Source organism: Heterodontus francisci, chromosome 4 (genome assembly GCF_036365525.1).
Source record: "Heterodontus francisci isolate sHetFra1 chromosome 4, sHetFra1.hap1, whole genome shotgun sequence".
Lineage (NCBI taxonomy): Eukaryota > Metazoa > Chordata > Chondrichthyes > Heterodontiformes > Heterodontidae > Heterodontus > Heterodontus francisci.
This window is the reverse complement of record NC_090374.1, coordinates 124133978-124154793: the sequence shown is the minus strand read 5'-3', so window position 1 is coordinate 124154793 and position 20816 is coordinate 124133978. Positions and strand designations below refer to the sequence as shown.

At 41.0% G+C, this 20816-nt stretch overlaps 1 protein-coding gene across 2 annotated transcripts in view; it reads right to left on the bottom strand.

Annotated features, from left to right (window-relative positions):
• Window positions 1–20816, bottom strand: part of LOC137369232 (spindle assembly abnormal protein 6 homolog) — an 87779-nt gene that overhangs the window by 55451 nt on the left and 11512 nt on the right. For both annotated transcript variants that reach the window (XM_068030108.1, XM_068030109.1), the window contains exons 2-4: window positions 9060–9120; window positions 5454–5533; window positions 1450–1554 (exon numbers count right to left, since the gene is read on the bottom strand). In XM_068030108.1, the coding sequence (XP_067886209.1) occupies window positions 1450–1554; window positions 5454–5533; window positions 9060–9120 (246 nt within the window). The remainder of the gene's footprint in view (window positions 1–1449; window positions 1555–5453; window positions 5534–9059; window positions 9121–20816) is intronic.

The following is a 20816-nucleotide window of genomic DNA, read 5'->3' as shown; positions in this document are numbered from 1 at the left end:
GATGTGTAGTCACTGTTGTAATGCAGGGAAAGGTAGCAATCTTCACACAGCAACGTTCCACAAACAGCAGTGAGATAAAAGACCAGATAATCTGTAAGTGATGTTGGTTGAGGAGTAAATATTGGCTAGGATAACAGGAGAACTTATCTGTTCATCCTAGTTCTTGCCATGGGATCTCTTATGTCCACCTGAGAGGGCAGATGGGGCTTTGGTTTAATATATGAACAATGTAGGATTTTGTTTTACAATGTGCTTTACATATGTAATTTGTTGGATAGGTGATGCATGTATTTTGTCCCTCATTTCTGCTCCTGTAGTCTACTAGTACTACACACCTTCATCCATAGAGCTGAAGACCTTACTATATAGAGTTCTTTCACAAATAAAGTCTCCAAAAGTAAACAGTTCCAAAGATTTCCACGCTGCAATGTTGCCTGTTCAGTGATTAAAATCAATCAAGAACCATTTCCGTCTGGACGAACGCCCAAACGTCCCTGGATAGTCTAGTTTCAGATGCACCTAATTGGGACTGAGGACTGGAAAGGATGCCAAGCAAGGTGGAACCCTTTACAGCTAGAAGCCTATATATAAGGTACAGCTCCAGTAATTTAAGTTTTTAAAGTTACCCTCATGGTATATAGGTGGAAAAAGTGAGTGGCACAGAACTGATGAAACTTGACATTTCTCCCCACCCTATCCTCCACCCAATTTGCTAGAACTGATAAACAAAAACTTTTATATAGTGCCTTTAACATAATAAAATGTCCCAAGGCCCTTCACAGGAGCATTATAAAACAAAATGTGACACCAAGCCACATAAAGGATACATTAGGTCAAATGACCAAATGCTTGGTCAAAGAGGAGTGTCTTTTAAGGAGTATTTTAAAAGAGGAAAGGTAGAGAGATGTAGGGAGGATATTCCAGAGCTTAGGGCCTAGATAACGGAAAGCACCGCCAATGGTGGAGAAATTAAATTGGGATGCTCAAGGAGGCCATAATTAGATAAGCGCTGATATCTCGGAGAGTTGTGGGACTGAAGAAGAATACAAAGATGGGGGCGGGGGGAGGGGGGCAAAGCCATGGAGGGATTTGCAAAAAAGGATGAGAATTTTACAATCAAGACATTGCTTGACCTAAAATTGAATAAAGAGGCAACAATTTGATCAGTAATTGAAACCCAAACTACAGAGGTGCAACCCCGGCTACAAACAACAGGATGAATGACTCAATTTCAACAGATCTGCAGATTCAGTTCATAATAAAGGGTCACATGAGAAATGTTGTAATTATTTAGCACAATAGGAAACTTTCTTCATTCTTACAAATCAAAGCCAAAAAAAGTTTAACCGTTTGTTAAAACAGTACATCTAAGGGTGTAGACAACTTCTCTTAGGAATGAACTCAACAGAAATTCATACATGTTCAAATAGCATCTAGCTACAAACTCACCTCGGCACCTCTTTGCATTGTTCCCGGATACATTGGTCCAAAAGCTCTATGAATCGCTGAGGAAAAGCAGAAAATTCCACTAGCAGTCCTTGCTGACTCTTTAAACTGTAAAATTAAATAGTTAGCTATATGCTACATAGTACAGAATTTAAAGCACAAAAATTGACCATCTGGCCCAATAGGGGCAGATGTCGATGTTCCACAGGAGCCTCCTCCCAAGTTACTTCATCTCACCTCATCAGTGTTACATTCCATTCCTTTCTCCATCAAGTACTTATCTAGCTCCCTCTTAGATACATCTATGCTATTTGCCTCAACTACTCCATGTAGTAGCAAATTCCATATTCTCATCACTGAGTAAAAAGTTCTTTTGAAATTTTTTATTGGATTTATTGGGGACTATCTTACACTACTTCAACAGGATATAGATCAACTGGGAAAGTGGGCAAGGGAGTGGCAAATGGAATTTAAAATAGACAAGTGTGAAGTGATGCATTTTGGGAAGTTAAACCAGAACAGGCAGTGAATGGCAGGGCCCTGGGGAGTGTTGTTGAGCAGAGAGACCTTGGGGTGCAAGTACACAGTTCCCTGAAAGTGGCAACACAGGTAGACAGGGTGGTGAAGAAGGCGTATGGCATGCTTGCCTTCATCGGCCGAGGCACTGAGTACAAGAGTTGGGACGTCATGTTAGAGTTGTACATAACGTTGGTTAGGCCGCATTTGGAGTACTGCGTGCAGTTCTCGTTGCCGCACTACAGGAAAGATGTGATTAAGCTAGAGAGGGTGCAGCAAAGATTCACAAGGATGTTGCCTGGTTTGGAAGGTTTGAGTTATAAAGAGAGATTGGATAGGTTGGGTCTGTTTTCCCTGGAGCGAAGGAGGCTGAGAGGGGACATGATAGAGGTATATAAAATTATGAGAGGCATAGATAGGGTAGATAACCAGAATCTGTTTCCCATGGTAGGGGTGACGAAGACTAGAGGGCATAGATTTAAGGTGAGAGGGAGGAGGTTTAAAGCGGATCAAAGGGATAAATTTTTCACACAAAGAATAGTGGGTATCTGGAATGATCTGCCTGAGGAGGTGGTGGAGGCAAGAACAGTAGCGACATTTAACAGGCATCTGGACAGGTACTTGAATGAGCAAGGCATAGAGGGATATGGAATTAATGCAGGCAGGTGGGATTAGTATAGATAGGCATTATGGTCAGCATGGACTCGGTGAGCCGAAGGGACTGTTTCTATGCTGTACGACTCTATGACTATGATCTCTAACTTTGGACTCTCCCACAAGTGGCACCATCTTCTCTATGTCTACCCTATCAAACCCTTTCATAATCTTAAAGACTTCTATGAAGTCACCTCTTAGCCTTCTCTTTTCTGGAGAAAAAAGTCCCAGTTTGTTCAGTTTTTTCTGATAGTTATAACCTCACCGTTCTGGTATCATCTTTGTAAATCTTATTTTTACACCTTATCCAGTGTCTATATATCCTTTTTGTAATATGGAGACATGAACTGAATGCAGTACTCTTAAGTGTGGTTTAGCCAACTTTCTATACAAGTTTAAAAATAATGGGACTGCAAACCCACATCACTGGATTGGGTTGAGATTGCCCAAACTACTATTTCTCAACATCCCTCAATGTCATGAAGAAATAGAGGCTGGGGACGAAACAGTATTTAATGAAAAGCAGCTTCCACCCTCGAATCTAGCTTTCCAGCAAGTAGAATCATTGACACAAAACTATAAAATGTACTGAAACTTGACTCTAGAACTGGAACAGATGTTGCTCATTATTTACAATGAAACTATTTACTGACAATTTTGTGCCATGTGAAGTCGCACTGAATTTTAATAGGTTTTTAAAAAAAGACAACTTTTTAAAAATGCAATTTGGGCTTGCCATTAACACTCATGCTCATCAGAGCAGACCCACTCAAAGTTGTGCTTGCCTCAGGGCAAACAATCTACTTTTTTGCCATCAGTTTATACAGGGTACAGTAGAGATTTTACATTTACTATTCTTAATCTTCCTCATAGGTGGAAAAAGACCTTACATACTTCAAGCTAAGTTCTTAATTCAAGCTTAAGAAAACTTATACACAAGCAAGCTAAATCAGCAGTCAAATTTAGCAATGCACATAGTACTTAACTTTTCCAGCATTATACATTTTAATTGTTGAGTTTAACAAATATTTCAGAATACTCAGACTCTTTATTTCCATAGTCCCTGATGAAGCAAAATATGAGCTTTTAAGTGCCATGAAGTTCCTTCTCACCACAGTGACTCAGCTATGTAACTCCCAAGAGAACGGAAGACGCTAGAACTGCAGCCATTACACACCTAATAACCTGGATTTGGCTTTGGAAATAACGGTGAGGCTACCAGCTCTCTCCATTATTATGGAGTAAATCGGACAGCAACTTCCAGAGCCCATAGATATACTTGGCATTGAAATCAATGACAGGGTGTGAAATTGCTGTACTTACCCACCGAACATGGCAGAAAAGGGTAGGGCTGGTGCATTCAGGTGTAAGTAAATTTTTAATGGCGTGATCGGTTATAATTACTGCCAAACAACCTCTCTGGCCCAGATAATTTAATTTTACAAATTGTGGAGTCTCAGTCCATCAGAAGTTAGTGTTGGAGATTTGATTTTTTTTAAAACTTTTTCTGACTGCTTTTTTACCTCTCTCTCAATCTCATCTTTTCCCAGTCTTTATTCTTTTTGTACATAATTTAAAGCTAATTTATAACTCCTTGTTTAGAGTGTGTCATGTTTCTTCAATCCGATTGGTTGAATAGCCTCGCTGTGGCTTGACCTGCTCACAAATGCCCTGTAGAGGGAATGGCGCTGGATAAGACTCGCTATGACAGCAAGCCTACACTCGAAAGCCCGTGAAAACTTTGAGCAGCTGTCAGTGTAGGGAATGGCAAGCGTCATTCCTTCACCACTGGCTGCAAAGTCTGGGCCACTGTCTTAGTGACAGCCTAATACATATTAATATTTCACAAGTTGGAAATGTCAATCTGAAATTTATAAAATAACCACCTTCAAATATATCCATAATTTAATTAGCAAGTCAGAAGAGAATGACTATTGCAGTTTAACATTTGGTGGCCAAATAAAGCTAGGTTTTCCCTTTACCTAAAGGTTGACAAAATGTTTTAAAACTCTCAACTGAAACATCAATTAACATAAGCTTGTATGAATAAAAAGATTGAGAGTATAAGCGTGTTTCTTTTCAATTTGAGTAGTCAGATATAGTCACTAAGCATGCAAACTGAACCACAACATTTTTAAAACTTGAATTATTCCTTGCGCCATCTCATATCTGATGAAACTTGCAACATTTTACCAAAATAAGCTTGGAACAAGAATATGAGCTGTGTAGTAGCATGGTGTATAGCTATTGTTATAAAGAAGTTAAGGAACCTGCTGGAAGATACTTAGGAGTATAGAAGATAAACTGTTGAAACAGTATTACACACTTCCTTGAGATGATACCAACTCTCTACATTTTGCCTGGTCTTAAGATTTTAACCCCTTTAGAGAATCAACTAGAAGTAATCCCTAGTATTGTCAAGTTTGTTTTCTCTCCTTTTCTTCAGTTGGTTTCTCCACATGACACTTTAGCTGGTAAAACTATTACATACACTTGCAACTGGCAATGTCTGAGCATCTGCGATCATTCCTTTATCTGTGATTTTTTTTTTTCAATACCAATAATCAAATAATTAGGATTTAGTTACGATACATCAAGTTTTGCTATTTATTCAGTTATTATTTGTGTCTTTCTCAATTATTTCCTTGTAAAATTTCAGAATGGGGGAAGAAATAGTTGCAAGTAACACAGGTAACAATACAAGTGAAGTCAAACGGTGCACTCTTGGATTATGTTTCTAACAACACTATCACAAACCATGAAACCCATAAAAGCAAATAGAACATATGTAAAGTAACTGGGTCTATCAAATATTAGTTACAGAATTTATGGCCTACCTTTGAAAATCTTCTTCACCAATTGTAAGATTATACAAGAAGAATGGATCTGTGTCATCAGTCAAGCGGACAGTTAAATCCTAAGACAAAGCATAGAAATTCTTTTGGAAAGAGCAAATTGAAATAGCTCTTAAGTGTTAACACATTGTACTTTAAAATTCCAGTGGCAGAGCAGACAAAAGATCAACACCTTTGAACCTTCTATGGTGCAATGTTAGTTTTCTAACATGCTACACTATTACACTGCCAGATTTTCTTCGTAAATTTCAATTAAATGCAAATCAAAGTCTGTAATTTTCAAATGGCAAATGTAACATTGACAGAAATGTTTATATATTCATGAAGCAAATCTAACTGCAAGAAAAGTAATAATTTATTCCAACTAAGTTTCACTCAAAGAAGCCACAAGATCATTGATGTTAATGTCAATGTCACAGGTGGAGGCACATTGTTGGAGCAATAATACATGACAGTGGCATTAACTATTGCATGACTGACAACTACAGATGCTGACAGGTTTCACATATCTCACCATACATCTTCAGTTGCCCCCTCCATTGCCTTAGCGTATTTTTTTTTTTACAGCATTTATTGTCTACCTGTATATACACAATACCTTTAGATGTTTCTCCTTCAACACAAGTGGATTTTATTGTGGTTACCTAGAAAGTCCAAATAAAGGTACATGATAGAAAACATATTAAATGAAAGGGGAACAGACAGGATGGACTGGGTCACATGGTTTTCTTTGCTATCACAGCTAACATCTCTTCCTCTTTGTACAAGTATACTACAGAATAAATGGTCAATGCGTAGACAACAATTATGCCTCAGCAATTCAGTACAGCAAAGGCTGCATCATCCTGCACAATGCTTGTAAAGTACTCAAACAGAGCTTAGATGCACAATTTTCCATCTCTTTTTGGTCAGCTGTACAAGCAGCTCCTCTTTGCCTTTCACAATCAATCATGGCAGGTATCAAACCTTGAAAGCATTTGTTCTCAACCTCCAGGTGACACCTACCATCAGTCCAAAATCGCAGTTCCCCCATCAGCTATATGACAAATGTAGCTTTTACAATGATGGAGGTATATGCAAGATTATCTTGCGACATACCAGCTAATGTTCTAGATAGCCAAGTCTATTCCTGATTACTAGGCTTAATGTGCTTAATCCAAGTACTCATGTAAGGGGATTTAGCAAAGAGGCAATCAATCTTGGACTTTCAAAAACTATATAAATAGAGCTTGGTTGGTTTATGGTTAAGGTAGCCATCTAAACACATTACAGCATTATAAATAAACCCAATTTTATAAATGTTAATTACAAGTCCCTCAATTTTTTTTCTCAGGATGCAATAAACACTGGCAAGACAGCACTTATTGTCATCCCTAATTACCTCGAGAAGGCAATAGTGGGCCACCTTTACGAACTGCTGCAATGCTTGTGATGATGGTGTTATATTAGCAACTTCAGGATTTTGAGACTGATGATGAAGGAATAATATAGATTAAAATCAGAGTGGCTTGCTAGTTGGACGGGGTGATGGTGTTCCCATGAAATATGAACTGTTTTTGTCCTTCTCAGCGTTAGAGTTTGTGGGAATTGTCAAAGGAAGCTTGAGACTATGCAATCATAATATACCAGTGGTGGAGGGTGTGGATATCAGGTCCAGTGCCTGGGAGTGCTGCGTCCTGGATGCTGTTTCACTTCTTTGGTGTTGTGGCTGCATCCATCTAAGGAATTGTGCATTACATCGCTCTCCAAACATGTGCTTTGTAGATGAAGAATTTTGAGGGATTAGATGGCAAATCACTTGTCGCAGAGTAAGCAGTTTTTGAAACCCCCAGATGTTGATGCTTGGGGACTCCTATAGTGGGATTTTTTAAAAGTCAGGAGGTGGTATCTGGGCTATTTATGTTTCTCGTTGAAGATGGCCAATGCCTGGCAGCAAGTGACATAAATGTTAACTCTCATTTTTCAGCCTATGTCTGGATGTTGTCCGTGTCTTGCTGTAGGCTAATTTGGGTAATTTATTATTGTTGGAGTTATGAATTAAGTTGAACATTACAGAATCATCAGTGGACAGCCCAAATCCTGACCTTATGACAAAGAAAAAGTATCTTTGAACAGGTTTTTGGTGAGTAGGAGCCACTTGAATTCATTACTGATGAGGCCTTTCACTTTACTGATGATTGTGAGGAGGCTGATAGGCTGAATAGTTGACCCAGGTTAGGACTGATAGTTCTTGTGGATAGTGTGGAAATTGCCCAGAAACATCCTCGTTTAGTTTAGAGATACAGCACTGAAACAGGCCCTTCGGCCCACCGAGTCTGTGCCGACCATCAACCACCCATTTATACTAATCCTACACTAATTCCATATTCCTACCAAACATCCCCACCTGTCCCTATATTTCCCTACCACCTACCTATACTAGGGGCAATTTCTAAAGGCCAATTTACCTATCAACCTGCAAGTCTTTGGCATGTGGGAGCAAACCGGAGCACCCAGAGGAAACCCACGCAGACACAGGGAGAACTTGCAAACTCCACACAGGCAACACCCAGAATTGAACCCGGGTCACTGGAGCTGTGAGGCTGCGGAGCTAACCACTGCGCCACAGATGCATCAAAACAGCTTGTCTAGGTGGGTGGCTGGTTCTGGTGTGCAGACACAACACTACAGTCATCATGCCAAAGCTAATATAAAGCATACTGATGCAACCTTCTATACTGTCATCCTGTCCTCACAGACCTACACTATTTCCCATGCCCTTAACACTGCAAATTAAAATCTTCATCCTTGTCTTTAAATCCATCCATGGCGTCTCCTTCTCTGCTTATCTCCGTAACCTCCTCCAGCACAGTGGTTAGCACTGCAGCCTCACAGCTCCAGCGACCCGGGTTCAATTCTGGGTACTGCCTGTGTGGAGTTTGCAAGTTCTCCCTGTGTCTGTGTGGGTTTCCTCCGGGTGCTCAGGTTTCCTCCCACATGCCAAAGACTTGCAGGTTGATAGGTTAATTGGCCATTATAAATTGCCCCTAGTATAGGTAGGTGGTAGGGAAATATAGGGACAGGTGGGGATGTGGTAGGAATATGGGATTAGTATAGGATTAGTATAAATGGGTGGCTGATGGTCGGCACAGACTTGATGGGCCGAAGGGCCTGTTTCAGTGCTGTATCTCTAAACTAAACTAAACACCAGCAATTACCACATTCCTCTAGCTATATCTTCTGCATCTCCCTTTCCCACATTCCTTCTCCCTTTGTTCCATGGAGAATATTACAAAGTGGCTGTGCTTTCAGCTGCTGGGAACCCAAGCTATGAAACTCCCTTCCTAAACTACACTACTTCCCCCCTTGCTCTCCTCCTTTAAACACACTTCTCTGATTAAGTTTTTGGTCACCACTCCAAATATGCCTTTCTTTGTCTTGGCATCCATTTTTGTTTGATCACACCTCAGTGGAGCACCTTGGGACATTTTCGATGCTATATAAAGGCGAGTTATTGTTATGTAGAATTGGAAGATCAAAACAAAAAATGGGAAGAAAATAGATAATATGTTATGAAGGGATTTGACTACAAAAAGTCATTTACTGTACCCTTTTGTGAACTGGATTAGAAGAGGATTGCCATCCTACCGTCAGTCGAACAACTTCCCTCCTGGAATAAAAGGTCAACAGATTAGTACAAACTGAAAAGAGCAATGAGTTGATTCCTGTAATTGTCCTTAACTGCTCAAATTATTTTGGAAGTATATATGTTGTCAGCAAAAGCATAGGCGTATTTTGTTTTCTTTCCAAGCGTGCAACTTGCTCGGGAACCCCTGACAGAGAAAAGTCACAATTCTCTGAGGTTATATCTCTGAACTATGGAGATATTCTATGAAAACGAACAGAAGATTATCCGCCTTTATGACATATCCAACACAATAAGAGCTTAGTAAATGAAGGTTTGCCAAGTTTAAACAGTGCTAGTGCCCACTGGTGCCATGTAACAACATAATGGAGTTCTGATCAGTTGCTCCAATTCTAACCCTATCTACGAACAGTTCCTATATCCCTGCCTTGCTCTCTACAGCCTCTTCCTCAGTTCTCCCACACACCTGTTCCACATTCTCCAGCCTCCTCTTCAGACTCGAGCTTCAAGTTCTGAGTGAAGATTATTTTATCAATTTTTTTTTTAAAAACAAAGCTTTCCACAGGACTCCAGCAGTCAGTCTCAGGAAGAACCTCAAAAATCAGTAAACTCAGATGAAGTGCATTAAGGAAATGAGAGACACAAGGGAGAGCGAAACCAACTAACAAAAGGCACTGGGAATGAAGAACAAAATAGAACCAAAAATAAACATGGAAGGAGAACAGGATGCAAGAATAAAGAAAAGCAAGAGAAATGGTTAAAATAAAATACAAAAAATGCAAGAAGGGAGAATTGGGAAAGAAAAAAGGCATCAAAACTTCTTTGAAGAAAAAAAAATACGTGCACTGGATGGGACGTGACTGATTAGTTACTCTTTACAATTATTTGGTATATTAACTATCTTGTGCTTGTCCTTGGTTTGCATTTTATAGTCTCAACTTTCTGATTACCCTTTGTTTCTGAAATAATTTTTTACAATTATATGTTATGCCTGGAGCCACACATTTTTCCAGGTTCCTTTTTGACTGAGTGCCCTTTTAACATATTTCCACATGTTCCTATGTTCATCACAAGTAGTGAATTCCTTCATCTTTCTCGCAGCAGAATTTGTAGAGTTCATTTATTCACCACATTTCACTTTTAAGTAATTTCTTAAAATCGATTTGAGTGTTGGATCGTAAGTATATAATTATTTTGCAGAAAATACAGAAAACACTCAACAGATCCGAGCAGCTGTGAAGAGAGAAACAAGAGCTAATGCTTCAGGTCGATGACCTTTCATCAGTGCTCTGATGAACGGTCATCGACCTGAAACATTAACTCCACAGATGCTGCCAGACCTGCTGAGTATTTCTAGCATCCAGAGTATTTTGTTTTTGTTTTAATCATTTTCGCATTCTTATTAAGCGTTTAAAACTTTTCCACTTCTCCTCTCCAAAGATGTCCACAACTACATCAGTTGCACCCAAACCACAGATCATGGGGTATTTGCACCACCCTCACACCCCACCACCCTCCAAGTCTTGGCAATCTGCTTCACAAAACCCATGCAAGTCTGTACATATTTATGTCGATATTTCTTAGTCAATGGTTTGACATATGTGGACCTAGAGGTCTAGAAAGGGCTTGTTTTTTAAAGCATTGCTGGCTCACCGGTGGATAAATCTGAATCAGATCATCTATTGATGTTAGCACTTGAAATATTGATAAATATATAGACCTGAGGCATCGTCATATGCACCCAAGCAGCCCACAAAGACAAGACACTTGAGCAATACTAATAGAGTTTAGTGTCAAACAAGGTCTTATAGAATAGCCTAAAAGTATTACAACCAAGGTTGTACCAAATTAACCAAGTACCCTGTTTACAGCAGCAAAAGATGATTAGTCCTTTAAAAAAAAAATTGCATTTATCTAATGCCTTTCAAATCCTTTGGAGCTCCCCAACATTCATAGTCAATACAGATATTTCGTTAGAAAACTGTAGCCAATTGGCAGAGTCCTACCAACAGAAAACAATGTACATGACCAGTGAACTGCTTTGCTGGTGGTTCAGGGATGAATGTTGGCCAGGTCACAAGAAGAAAATGCTGCTCCTCTTTGTACAACGTGCCATGAAATCTTTTACATCCACCAGAAAAGGCAGATAGGGCTTCAGTTCAACGACTCAGATGAAAGACGGCTGCTCCAAAAATGCAGCAGTCCCTCAGTGTTGAACTCAATGGTCTGAATTTTACAGCTCCCCCCAGCAACGTTGGGGATCGTGCCGAAAAATGCCTCCGGCAGAGCCGTGGGCCTCGACGCCGGGAAGGTCCAGCCCAATATTGCCGGCGGCAGCGAGGCCTAGTGGCGGCACCCCCCCCACTCCCCACCGTTGCTCAGCAATGGGAGTCCCATTTAAATATACTTAAATAAATGAATTGATTACATACTTGCTGCCGCCGTCCAACCCACTCCAATATTGGTGCTGATGGCCGGGACTCCCGTGCCTTCGGGAACACTGGTGGGGAGGGGAGAGCAGGTAAGTTTTTCAGTGTGGGAGTAGAGGGAGCGGGGTCAAACTCATCTGACTGGTGTAGGGGATGGTGGAAAGGGGCAAACTGCATAGTTTATGTTCTTTGGGGCGGGGGGGGGGGGGGGGGGTGGCCAAGGAAAGTCAGGTGCACAAGCTAAGTATTTTGGAGGGGGAGGGGGAAGACGAGGGCAAGGAATGAATTATATGGATATGGGGGGGGGGGGGGTGGAGGAGGGGAGCGGGAAGAGAGCAACTGGAATTATTTAATTTTTTTCGAATAAATTTTAATTCACCTTCTCTTCAAAGTTTAAATGAAATGAAAGGGCTCAAGGTCCTTTAAAATGGCGTTGGCGCCTGACACCATTGCCCAGGACGGACAGCCCCCCACGCTCCCCCCCCCCCCCCATATCGAGGTGGGTGCTCTACCCTAGTCATTTAAATGAGCCGCTGTGTTGAATATCACACGGCTCCGCGACATGTGGTCCACACAGGCGGACCGCCACTGTTTACGTCCGCCATTGGCGGACATGTAAAATCCAGTCCAATATGTTAACATAGATTGTCTCTTTGTATCTTATGTATTATATACTTATGCCACTATAAACTGCATATCAGGATCACCAGAAACTTGATGCCCTTGGCTGGGCAACAACTTTACTGACATGTTATGCGATATGTTCTTGCATAAATCAGAAGCAAGCACTCAACTACTTAAATAAAAAATTCTTACATTACCACATCACTATTCAAGTATTATGCCTATTCAAATCAAATCACTTATTTTACATCAGTGTTGTAAATTGGGTCTCCTTTAGTGCAGCTGCATTAAGGTCAACTCCCTTGTCTGCGCATCCATATTAAATAGCTGATCAAGGACTACATCAGTGAAAAAGGTATAAACTTCCATTGCTAAACCAGCCAAATCAAACAATTTAGTCGAAGGATTTTTAACATTTAACAGAACAATGAAATTTCAGAACAGGAAGCGGTTTAGACAATCTTTCATCTGGTATTTCGGGCAGTGCTACAGGTAACAGAAGGCCAAGACAGCAGTTCAGAATCTTATGAAGAAATCCTCAACACTAAAATGAAATTACACAAATTCTGAAGTGTTCATTACAATTCATTAAAAGGTCATAATAGTCTGACTGTTTCTTTAGCATCCAACTTGGAACAAATCCAACTTTTACTTCCGACTCGGACTGTATAATGGTTACTTCAGTTAAAAACGAGCCAAAATAAAAAAAAAATCATGGCAAATAGTGTTGCAATCAGAACTAGCTCATTTTCTTTCTGAATTATGGGAATATACAACAAGAAGTGACACTTCATCAATGGCTCAAACGTACAGGTTGACAGTCACTTGCAACAACTTGTATTTATACAGTGCATTTAACACAGCAAAAAAATTATGTCAAAAATGAAGGCTTCCACAAAAACCTATTAAAAAATTAAAATTTACACATTTCACAATAACATTATCCACTGATATGTATCTTTGAAAAAACTGCATTTAAAAAAAAAATTGAAGCTTCAATTTGGAGATAATTTTGCCCAGAGCTTTAATGCTATTTGCTGAATTTGAACTTGGATAATGCAGACTCAGCACATGTATTGTATCTAAACTCCCAAGATTCATCAATACTGTAGTACTAAGCAGGGCACACAAGTTCATGGTAGGTAGGCTGCACAGTCATCAATGCACCGAACAGCTGCTACTACCACAAGCCTCACAGCCACATTCCTGGGCAATTCTCCTGTTGATCCCTCAGATGTTGCTGATCCTTCTGTTTCCCACATCTTCCCTCCAGACTGACAGAACAGTGTAGCTAAAAGCCCTTTACTCCAGCGCTCATTTCATCATGGTGTAGTCACCTGCTGGTGACCAGGATTTCCCAGAGTTGGCGGGCAACCATAAAGGCGGGGCTAAAGTGTGGCGAGTCGAGGCGACTTAGCAGTTGGGGGGAAAAAAGACAGAAGCGTAAGGAGAGAGCCAACTGTGTAACAGCCCCTACAACCAATTTTATCTGCAGCACCTGTGGAACAGTCTGTCACTCTAGAATTGGCCTTTATAGCCACTCCAGGCGCTGCTTCACAAACCACTGACCACCTCCAGGCGCTTATCCATTGTCTCTCGAGACAAGGAGGCCAAAGATGATAAGAGGAGGAGTCACCTGCTGGTGACCAGGATTTCTCAAGCGTTATTGGCCATGTTGCATTGCTTCAGGTGAATCTTGTGTCTTTGTAGCATTTGTCAACCTGCTTTCTTCAAACACCCTTCAGTTCTCCATAAAGCATCTGCTTTAGCAACTATACATCATCCATTCTAACATGTCCAGCTCATCCATCTTCAGAACCTCAACGCTGATGTTATCAGCACATTCCAATCCTTCATTGTTAGTGATCCTGTTCTGTCACCTAATATAAAGTAAGGTGAAAACATGTCTTTGATGAATCATTTCCAACTGTTGAGTGCAATTTTTATGGATCCTCCATGTTTCACAACCATACAGGAAATTGGTAAGGACAGCTGCAATACAAATCTTTAGTTTGGTGGCAACCACCATATATACTGATTCCAAACTTGGACAAAGGTCATGCTAGTGCATGGGCGGCACAGTGGTTAGCACCGCAGCCTCACAGCTCCAGTGACCCGGGTTCAATTCTGGGTACTGCCTGTGTGGAGTTTGCAAGTTCTCCGTGTCTGCGTGGGTTTCCTCTGGGTGCTCCGGTTTCCTCCCACATGCCAAAGACTTGCAGGTTGATAGGTTAATTGGCCATTATAAATTGCCCCTAGTATAGGTAGGTGGCAGGGAAATATAGGGACAGGTGGGGATGTGGTAGGAATATGGGATTAGTGTAGGATTAGTATAAATGGGTGGTTGATGATCGGCACAGACTCGGTAGGCCGAAGGGCCTGTTTCAGCGCTGTATCTCTAAACTAAACTCTGTATGCACGCCATCACTGCCTTTCATCATCATATAGTACACTTCCAAGATCGGTGAACTTCTTGACCATAGTCAATTCAGTTTTTGGCAACAGTGATCAAAGCTCCAACACAATTTGAATCTTCTATAGAATACCTAGGTCTATAGCTGTCAATACACTCAGTCTTGGTAGATCGGCCAGTTTCCCTTTTGAGCAGATTCACAATCCAACTGCTACCTAAAGTTACATAGGGTAATTTACATATCAATGCATCATTCAGCATAGCTGCATTAAAGGGGCAAACAGAGCAGGAATCAGTACAGGTCTTTACGTCATACCATTTGAAATAGGGAAAAGTTCAAGCATAGTACCATCAATACACTGTCATACCTAGCACAAAGGAAGATGGCTGTGGTTGTTGGAGGTCAATCATCTCAGCTGCTTCATCAATGATCTTCCCTCCATCATGAGGTCAGAAGTGGGGATGCTCACTAATGATTGCACAATATTTAGTACCATTCGCGACTCCTCAGATACTGAAGCAGCCTGTGTCCAAATGCAGCAAGACTTGGACAACATCCAGGCTTGGGCTGATAAGTGGCAAGTAACATTCGTGCCACACAAGTGCCAGGCAGTGACCATCTCAAACAAGAGAGAATCTAACCATCGCTCCTTGAGGTTCAATGGCATTACCATCGCTGAATTCCCCACAATCAACATCCTGGGGGTTACCATTGACCAGAAACTGAACTGGAGTAGGCATATAAATACTGAGGCTACAAGAGCAGGTCAGAGGCTGGGAATTCTGCAGCGAGTAACTCACCTCCTGATTCCCCAATGCCTATCCACCATCGACAAGGCACAAGCCAGGAATATGACAGAATACTCTGAGAATAGAATCATAGAAAGGTTACGGCACAGAAGGAGGCCATTCAGCCCAATGTGTCTGCGCCGGCCGAAAAAAACTAGCCATCTTCCAGCACCTGGTCCATAGCCTTGCAAGTTACAGCACTTCAGGGTGCATTTCCAGGTACCTTTTAAAAAAAGAACTGAGGGTTTCTGCCTCCACCACCAATCTGGGCAGTGAATTCCAGACACCCACCATCCCGTGGGTGAAAAAGTTTTTCCTCATGTCCCCTCTAATCCTTCCACCAATCACCTAAAATCTGTGCCCCTGGTAATTGACCTCTCCGCTAGGGGAAACAGGTCCTTCCTATCTACTCATAATTCGTCACTTTCCTGGATGGGTGCAGCTCCAACACTCAAGAAGCTCGACACCATCCAGGACAAAGCAGCCCGCTTGACTGGCAAGCCATCCATTACCACAATGCCCACAGCCCTTGAACGAATAAAAAAAAACTGAGCTATTTCAGAAGCGACAAGAACTTTGCCAACCAAATTTCCTCATAAGTCTTCAAAGTCCAGGCTGACTGATGAAGTCATAAGCTTTGGTCAAGTCAACAAATGTCATTTATTGTCCTTCTCAAGTTGGCGAGCAATGAAGACCACATCCGTGGTCCATCGGCTAGCCCTGAAGCTGCACTTGTGATTCCAGAAGCTACTCATCCACTATATTCGGGAGCTGGCCATCAAAGAGAATCTCAATCAAAATCTTACACGGTATAGATGAAACAAGATATTTTGATAGTTACTGCAGTCTTGACTTCATGTCTTTGTTCTTCTATAGCTTGAATCCTTTAGGTCCTGTGGGACCAACTCCCTACAGATTATGAAAAACAACTTGTGCAGGTGCGCAGTAAAAACACAACAGCTAATCCTGTAATACTCTCCAGGAATACCATCAAGCTCTGGTGCTTTGCAGCAGTATCAGAACAGTTTCTGTGAAAACTATTTGAAGTAACGCTACAGAACAAATTTCATAATCTTTATTCAGGTAAAATTTATATTCAGTTCTTTTGAAAAGTGAAGATGCAATTTTTAATATATGCACAAGCAACTAAATACAGTTGCAGCTTTTGCTTGGTGCCTTATAGGTGTTAATTTGTTTTTGAGTGTATCTGTCGTTCCAGAGTCGCAGAGATACAGCTTGCCCTGCTCCTCTCTTAACCACACCCCCACCCCCCATTGCAGACAGACAGAGGAATCATCAAGGAAAACCTCACATCCCATTCGGCCCATCATGTCTGCGCTGGCTCTTGGAAAGAGGTATCCAATTTAGTCCCGCACGCTAGCCTTTTCCGCATATCTCTGCTAATGAGTTCTCTTCAAATACACATCCAACTGTCTTTTGACAGTTTCCATGGAATCCAAGTCCGCCACCCTTTCAGGTTCTGCATTCCCAATCTTAACCATCTGTTTGAAAAACTTCTAACTTCCGCTCTGGTTCTTTTGCCAATTATTTTAAATCCATGACCTCTGGTTACTTGCTCACTTGCTAGAGAAAATAGTTTCTCTCTACTTGCTCTATCAAAACCCCTCATAATTTTGAATACCTCTAATAGTTTTTCCCTTAGCCTTCTCTGAAAACAATCCTAGCTTCTCCAATCTCTCCACATAACTCCCTCATCCCTGGCATCATCCTGGTAAATCCCCTGTGTACCATCCCCAAGGCCTTATCACCCCTGCTGTGTGCACAGTTGTACACAATACTCCAGGTGAGCCCTACCAGTGATTTATAAAGTTTTAGCATGACTTTTTTGTTTTTCCATTCAATGTCTCTATTTACAAAGTCAAGTATTACATACTGTTGTACCCCCACCCCTTAAAATAGTAACATTGAGAAAATACTGCATCTCCATGTTATTCCTCCCAAAGTGCATCATTTCACACTTATCCTCATTAAATTGTATCTGCCATGCGTCTGCACATTTCACCAATTTGTCTACGCCCTCTTGAAGTCTGCTACTACCTTGCTCCTTATTTGCTACATTCTCCATCAAGAATCAGGCAAAAAAATAACAGCTGTCAGGAAAGGAGGGGAAAAGGGACAAAAAAAAGCATCTACTGTAAAGTTGTTTTACATTGTTTGGAAAATCCATTTATTTCATTGAAGGTCAACTTAAAACACACCAGCTTTAAACCTACATATGAAACTGCTACCAACTGAAAATGTGACGTGATTTGTATTAAAAAAACAAACTGAGAATGGCATCAGTGACAATTAACTTGCTATAATTTCTCCTCCGCCCATCCTTAAAACTCCCAGCAAAGGGGAACTCAAAGACAACTGCAATGGCCCAGATGCTGGCTTGGCTCAGATCAACCAACTTCATGCCTTCATCTTCTCCTTAGGCCGTCCCTCAGGAACGAGGATGACTTTCTTCCACTCCAGGGTTGTGGGTCCTTAAATGACTGAATAGTTCAATTCTGGATCTGCACACTCTGCCACAGGTGGACAGGTAGTGTTTGGTGAGATGAGCGAACGGGATGCTCGAATTTCCGAATGCTCCTTCCACTGTTTGCACCTGGTTGCTGCCTGGGCATGTCGACATTGTTCGAAGTGGCTGGTACCTTCGTGAATGCTTCTTCTCCATTTTGGGCAGTCTCAGGCAAGAGATTCCCATCAGTGAAGATGTCACATTTTTTCAGTGAGGCTTTCAGGACATCCTTGTAACGTCTCCTCTGCCCTCCTGGTAGCCTCTTGCCGTGAGAGCTCGGAGTAGAAAGCTTGTTTTGGGACTCTTGCATCAGGCATGCGGATGATGTGGCCCGCCCAATGTAACTAACTAGCCATGACCAGTGTCTCGATACTGGGGATGTTGGCCTGAGAGAGGACACTGATATTGGAGCACCTGTCCTGCCACTGAATTTGCAGGAGCTTGCGGACGCACCGCTGGTGATATCCTTCCAGGGCTTTGAGTTGTCAGCTGTACAGTGTCCATGTTTCCGACTTCATGTCAAATCAGCAAGGACAGCACTTTTCAGTTTTCATGGGCAACTGCCTCCTTCTGTGTTGTAACCATTCAATAATCACGGGTGGCAATTGTAAAATGGGATGGTTAAGCATACTGCTTAACTCTATTTTGAAACAGACATGGTATGCTTAATTGTTTGGCAAAAACATTACAACATCTTCCATTTATCCTACACTTTTAATGTAGTAAAATGACTTAAGGCGATTCAGTGCTGGTCTTACGTCAACTGAGGGCAACTTTGAAAAACTGGAAAATCACCGACTTAACAGTAAAGAAAAATTAGAATTATGGAAATGGCGAGAGATGGAAAGGGAGAGATTGGATAGCACATTAGATACTGGTCCATTACCTCTAAAGGCCAGAGGTCAATTCCAACCTAGATCAACAGGATTCAAGTGCCCTCTGTTCTGATGAAACCTGAAATGTTACTTCACATCTTCTTTCCACAAATGCTAATGAACCCGCTGACTGCTCCCAACATTTCCTGCTTTTGTTTAAGAGTTTCAGCATCTGCAGTTCTTTTGCTATTTGTGAGGATTCAAGTCCTTTCGATCTGCTGATTCTAAGGATCTTATGAGGCAAGTATGGGCAGGCTCAACCAGGTTCCTGCTAGGCATGGCCCTAAAATCCTTTAATTGTCAAGCTCCATTAGAAAGGCCACAGTGTGGCTGGAAAAGGGAAATTTGTCATAACAACACAGCACAGCAAAGGACGTTATGAGTTGGCGTATAAGGCACTTTTTTTTTTTAAGCAGAGCAGCAAAAGTTATACACAGCATCTAACAGGGTTTGATACGGACACTGGATGTTCGATTCCAGAAAGCCAGTTAAAGGATAGAACTGGAGCTAATCTTTACACACTTTTATATTTAGAGTTACACATTGCAAGTCTACACCTCTAACCCAACAAGCACAGTTTTAGCCTGTGTCTATTTATGGGGCACAAGTGAATCAATCCCCAGTTAATGCCCACCACCTGCATACAATTAAACATAATTATATCAGGTAAACCCCCCCACCTGCCAAGGCTGAGGCACACATGATTTTGCCACATGATCATTAGAACTTAAAGCACCTGAGTGGAAAGACATTTAAATAGTAAGAGTGTTGGAACAATGGGGACCCAGTTGTTGCTTTGCCAACACACAGAAGTAGTGGTCAGACCAGTTTTGGTCACATGACTGACTGTTGGAGGTTTTGTATTTGAACTGAGAAAGCTCTTGGCTCCTGGTTTGAGAACATCTCTCTCCTGTCTGCTCACACCAGCATCGAAAATCTTTTGTAAACATGTGAACCTCAAAGAGAAAAGTCTCCTACATGAACAAGGTTTAAGAACACTGGGCCTCGGCAGACAGCAAGACTACCTACAATCAAATGGGCTTGAAGCACAGTAAACAAGAAACTCTGATATTGCCTCAAACCCCTCTCTACTATATTTTCCTCTACTCTTTTCTAACCCTATTTGCAAGTGTATATTGCGTGTGCATGTCGTATATCCGTAGGCATTAACCATTATATTATGAATATTAATAAATATTAGAGTTTGTTTTAATAAAATTTCATGTTTCTTCTTTAAACCTGAGAAAGCTTGTTTATGCTCATTGCTTTGGCATATAACTGGAAAGCTGTGGACAAGGATTCACAAAGGGGGGAGCTCAAAACACAGCATGTTTAAAAATAAAACCTTGTTACAATAAGACCAGGTAAAGACAGCAAAAGACCCCTAGACACATTTCTCACCTGGTCCTAACAATTAATAGGTTCCTTTTTCCTTCTAAATTAAAATTAGTATATATATATAAAATTTAAAAAGTTAAATCAAAAACCTTCATATACTATACAAGGCATTACATTGTGAGACAAGCCTCCTCTAGGACCTCTAACAATTTCTTGGTACAGGCATTTCTTTTTGTAAAACAATTAGACAGTTGTTGGCTTGCATCCACCCATTAAATTTTAGAGATTTCCTTTCTCTCCAGCATTTGTTTCAAGCCAACAAGGTCAATCGGTTACCTTTTCTCACTCACTTTTTGTAGAGTGTATGTTATCCCAGAATGAATTATCTACATCGCATTCAACGGGTAAACTATCTTCAGTATGCCCTTTGTATAGAATCCCACTTAAAATATTTGACAAACAGAATCCCATATCCACTGCCTCCACAAGAGCCAGTGTTTCAGCAGGCAGAGTATTTTTAACAACCTTTTTTATTTTCTTAGCTTCCCAAGCTAAATGGCATTTCCCATTTTCAACCATAAAAAACATTATGTAACCTGCTGCACCAGAATACTTAAGTAGATTAGCATGTGAAGCATCATAAAAATCACAAGTGGAAGGAACATAAGTATACATTTTTTCCAGGTTTAATTTTTTTTTAATGTTTTATTTGCCCTATGGTGTTT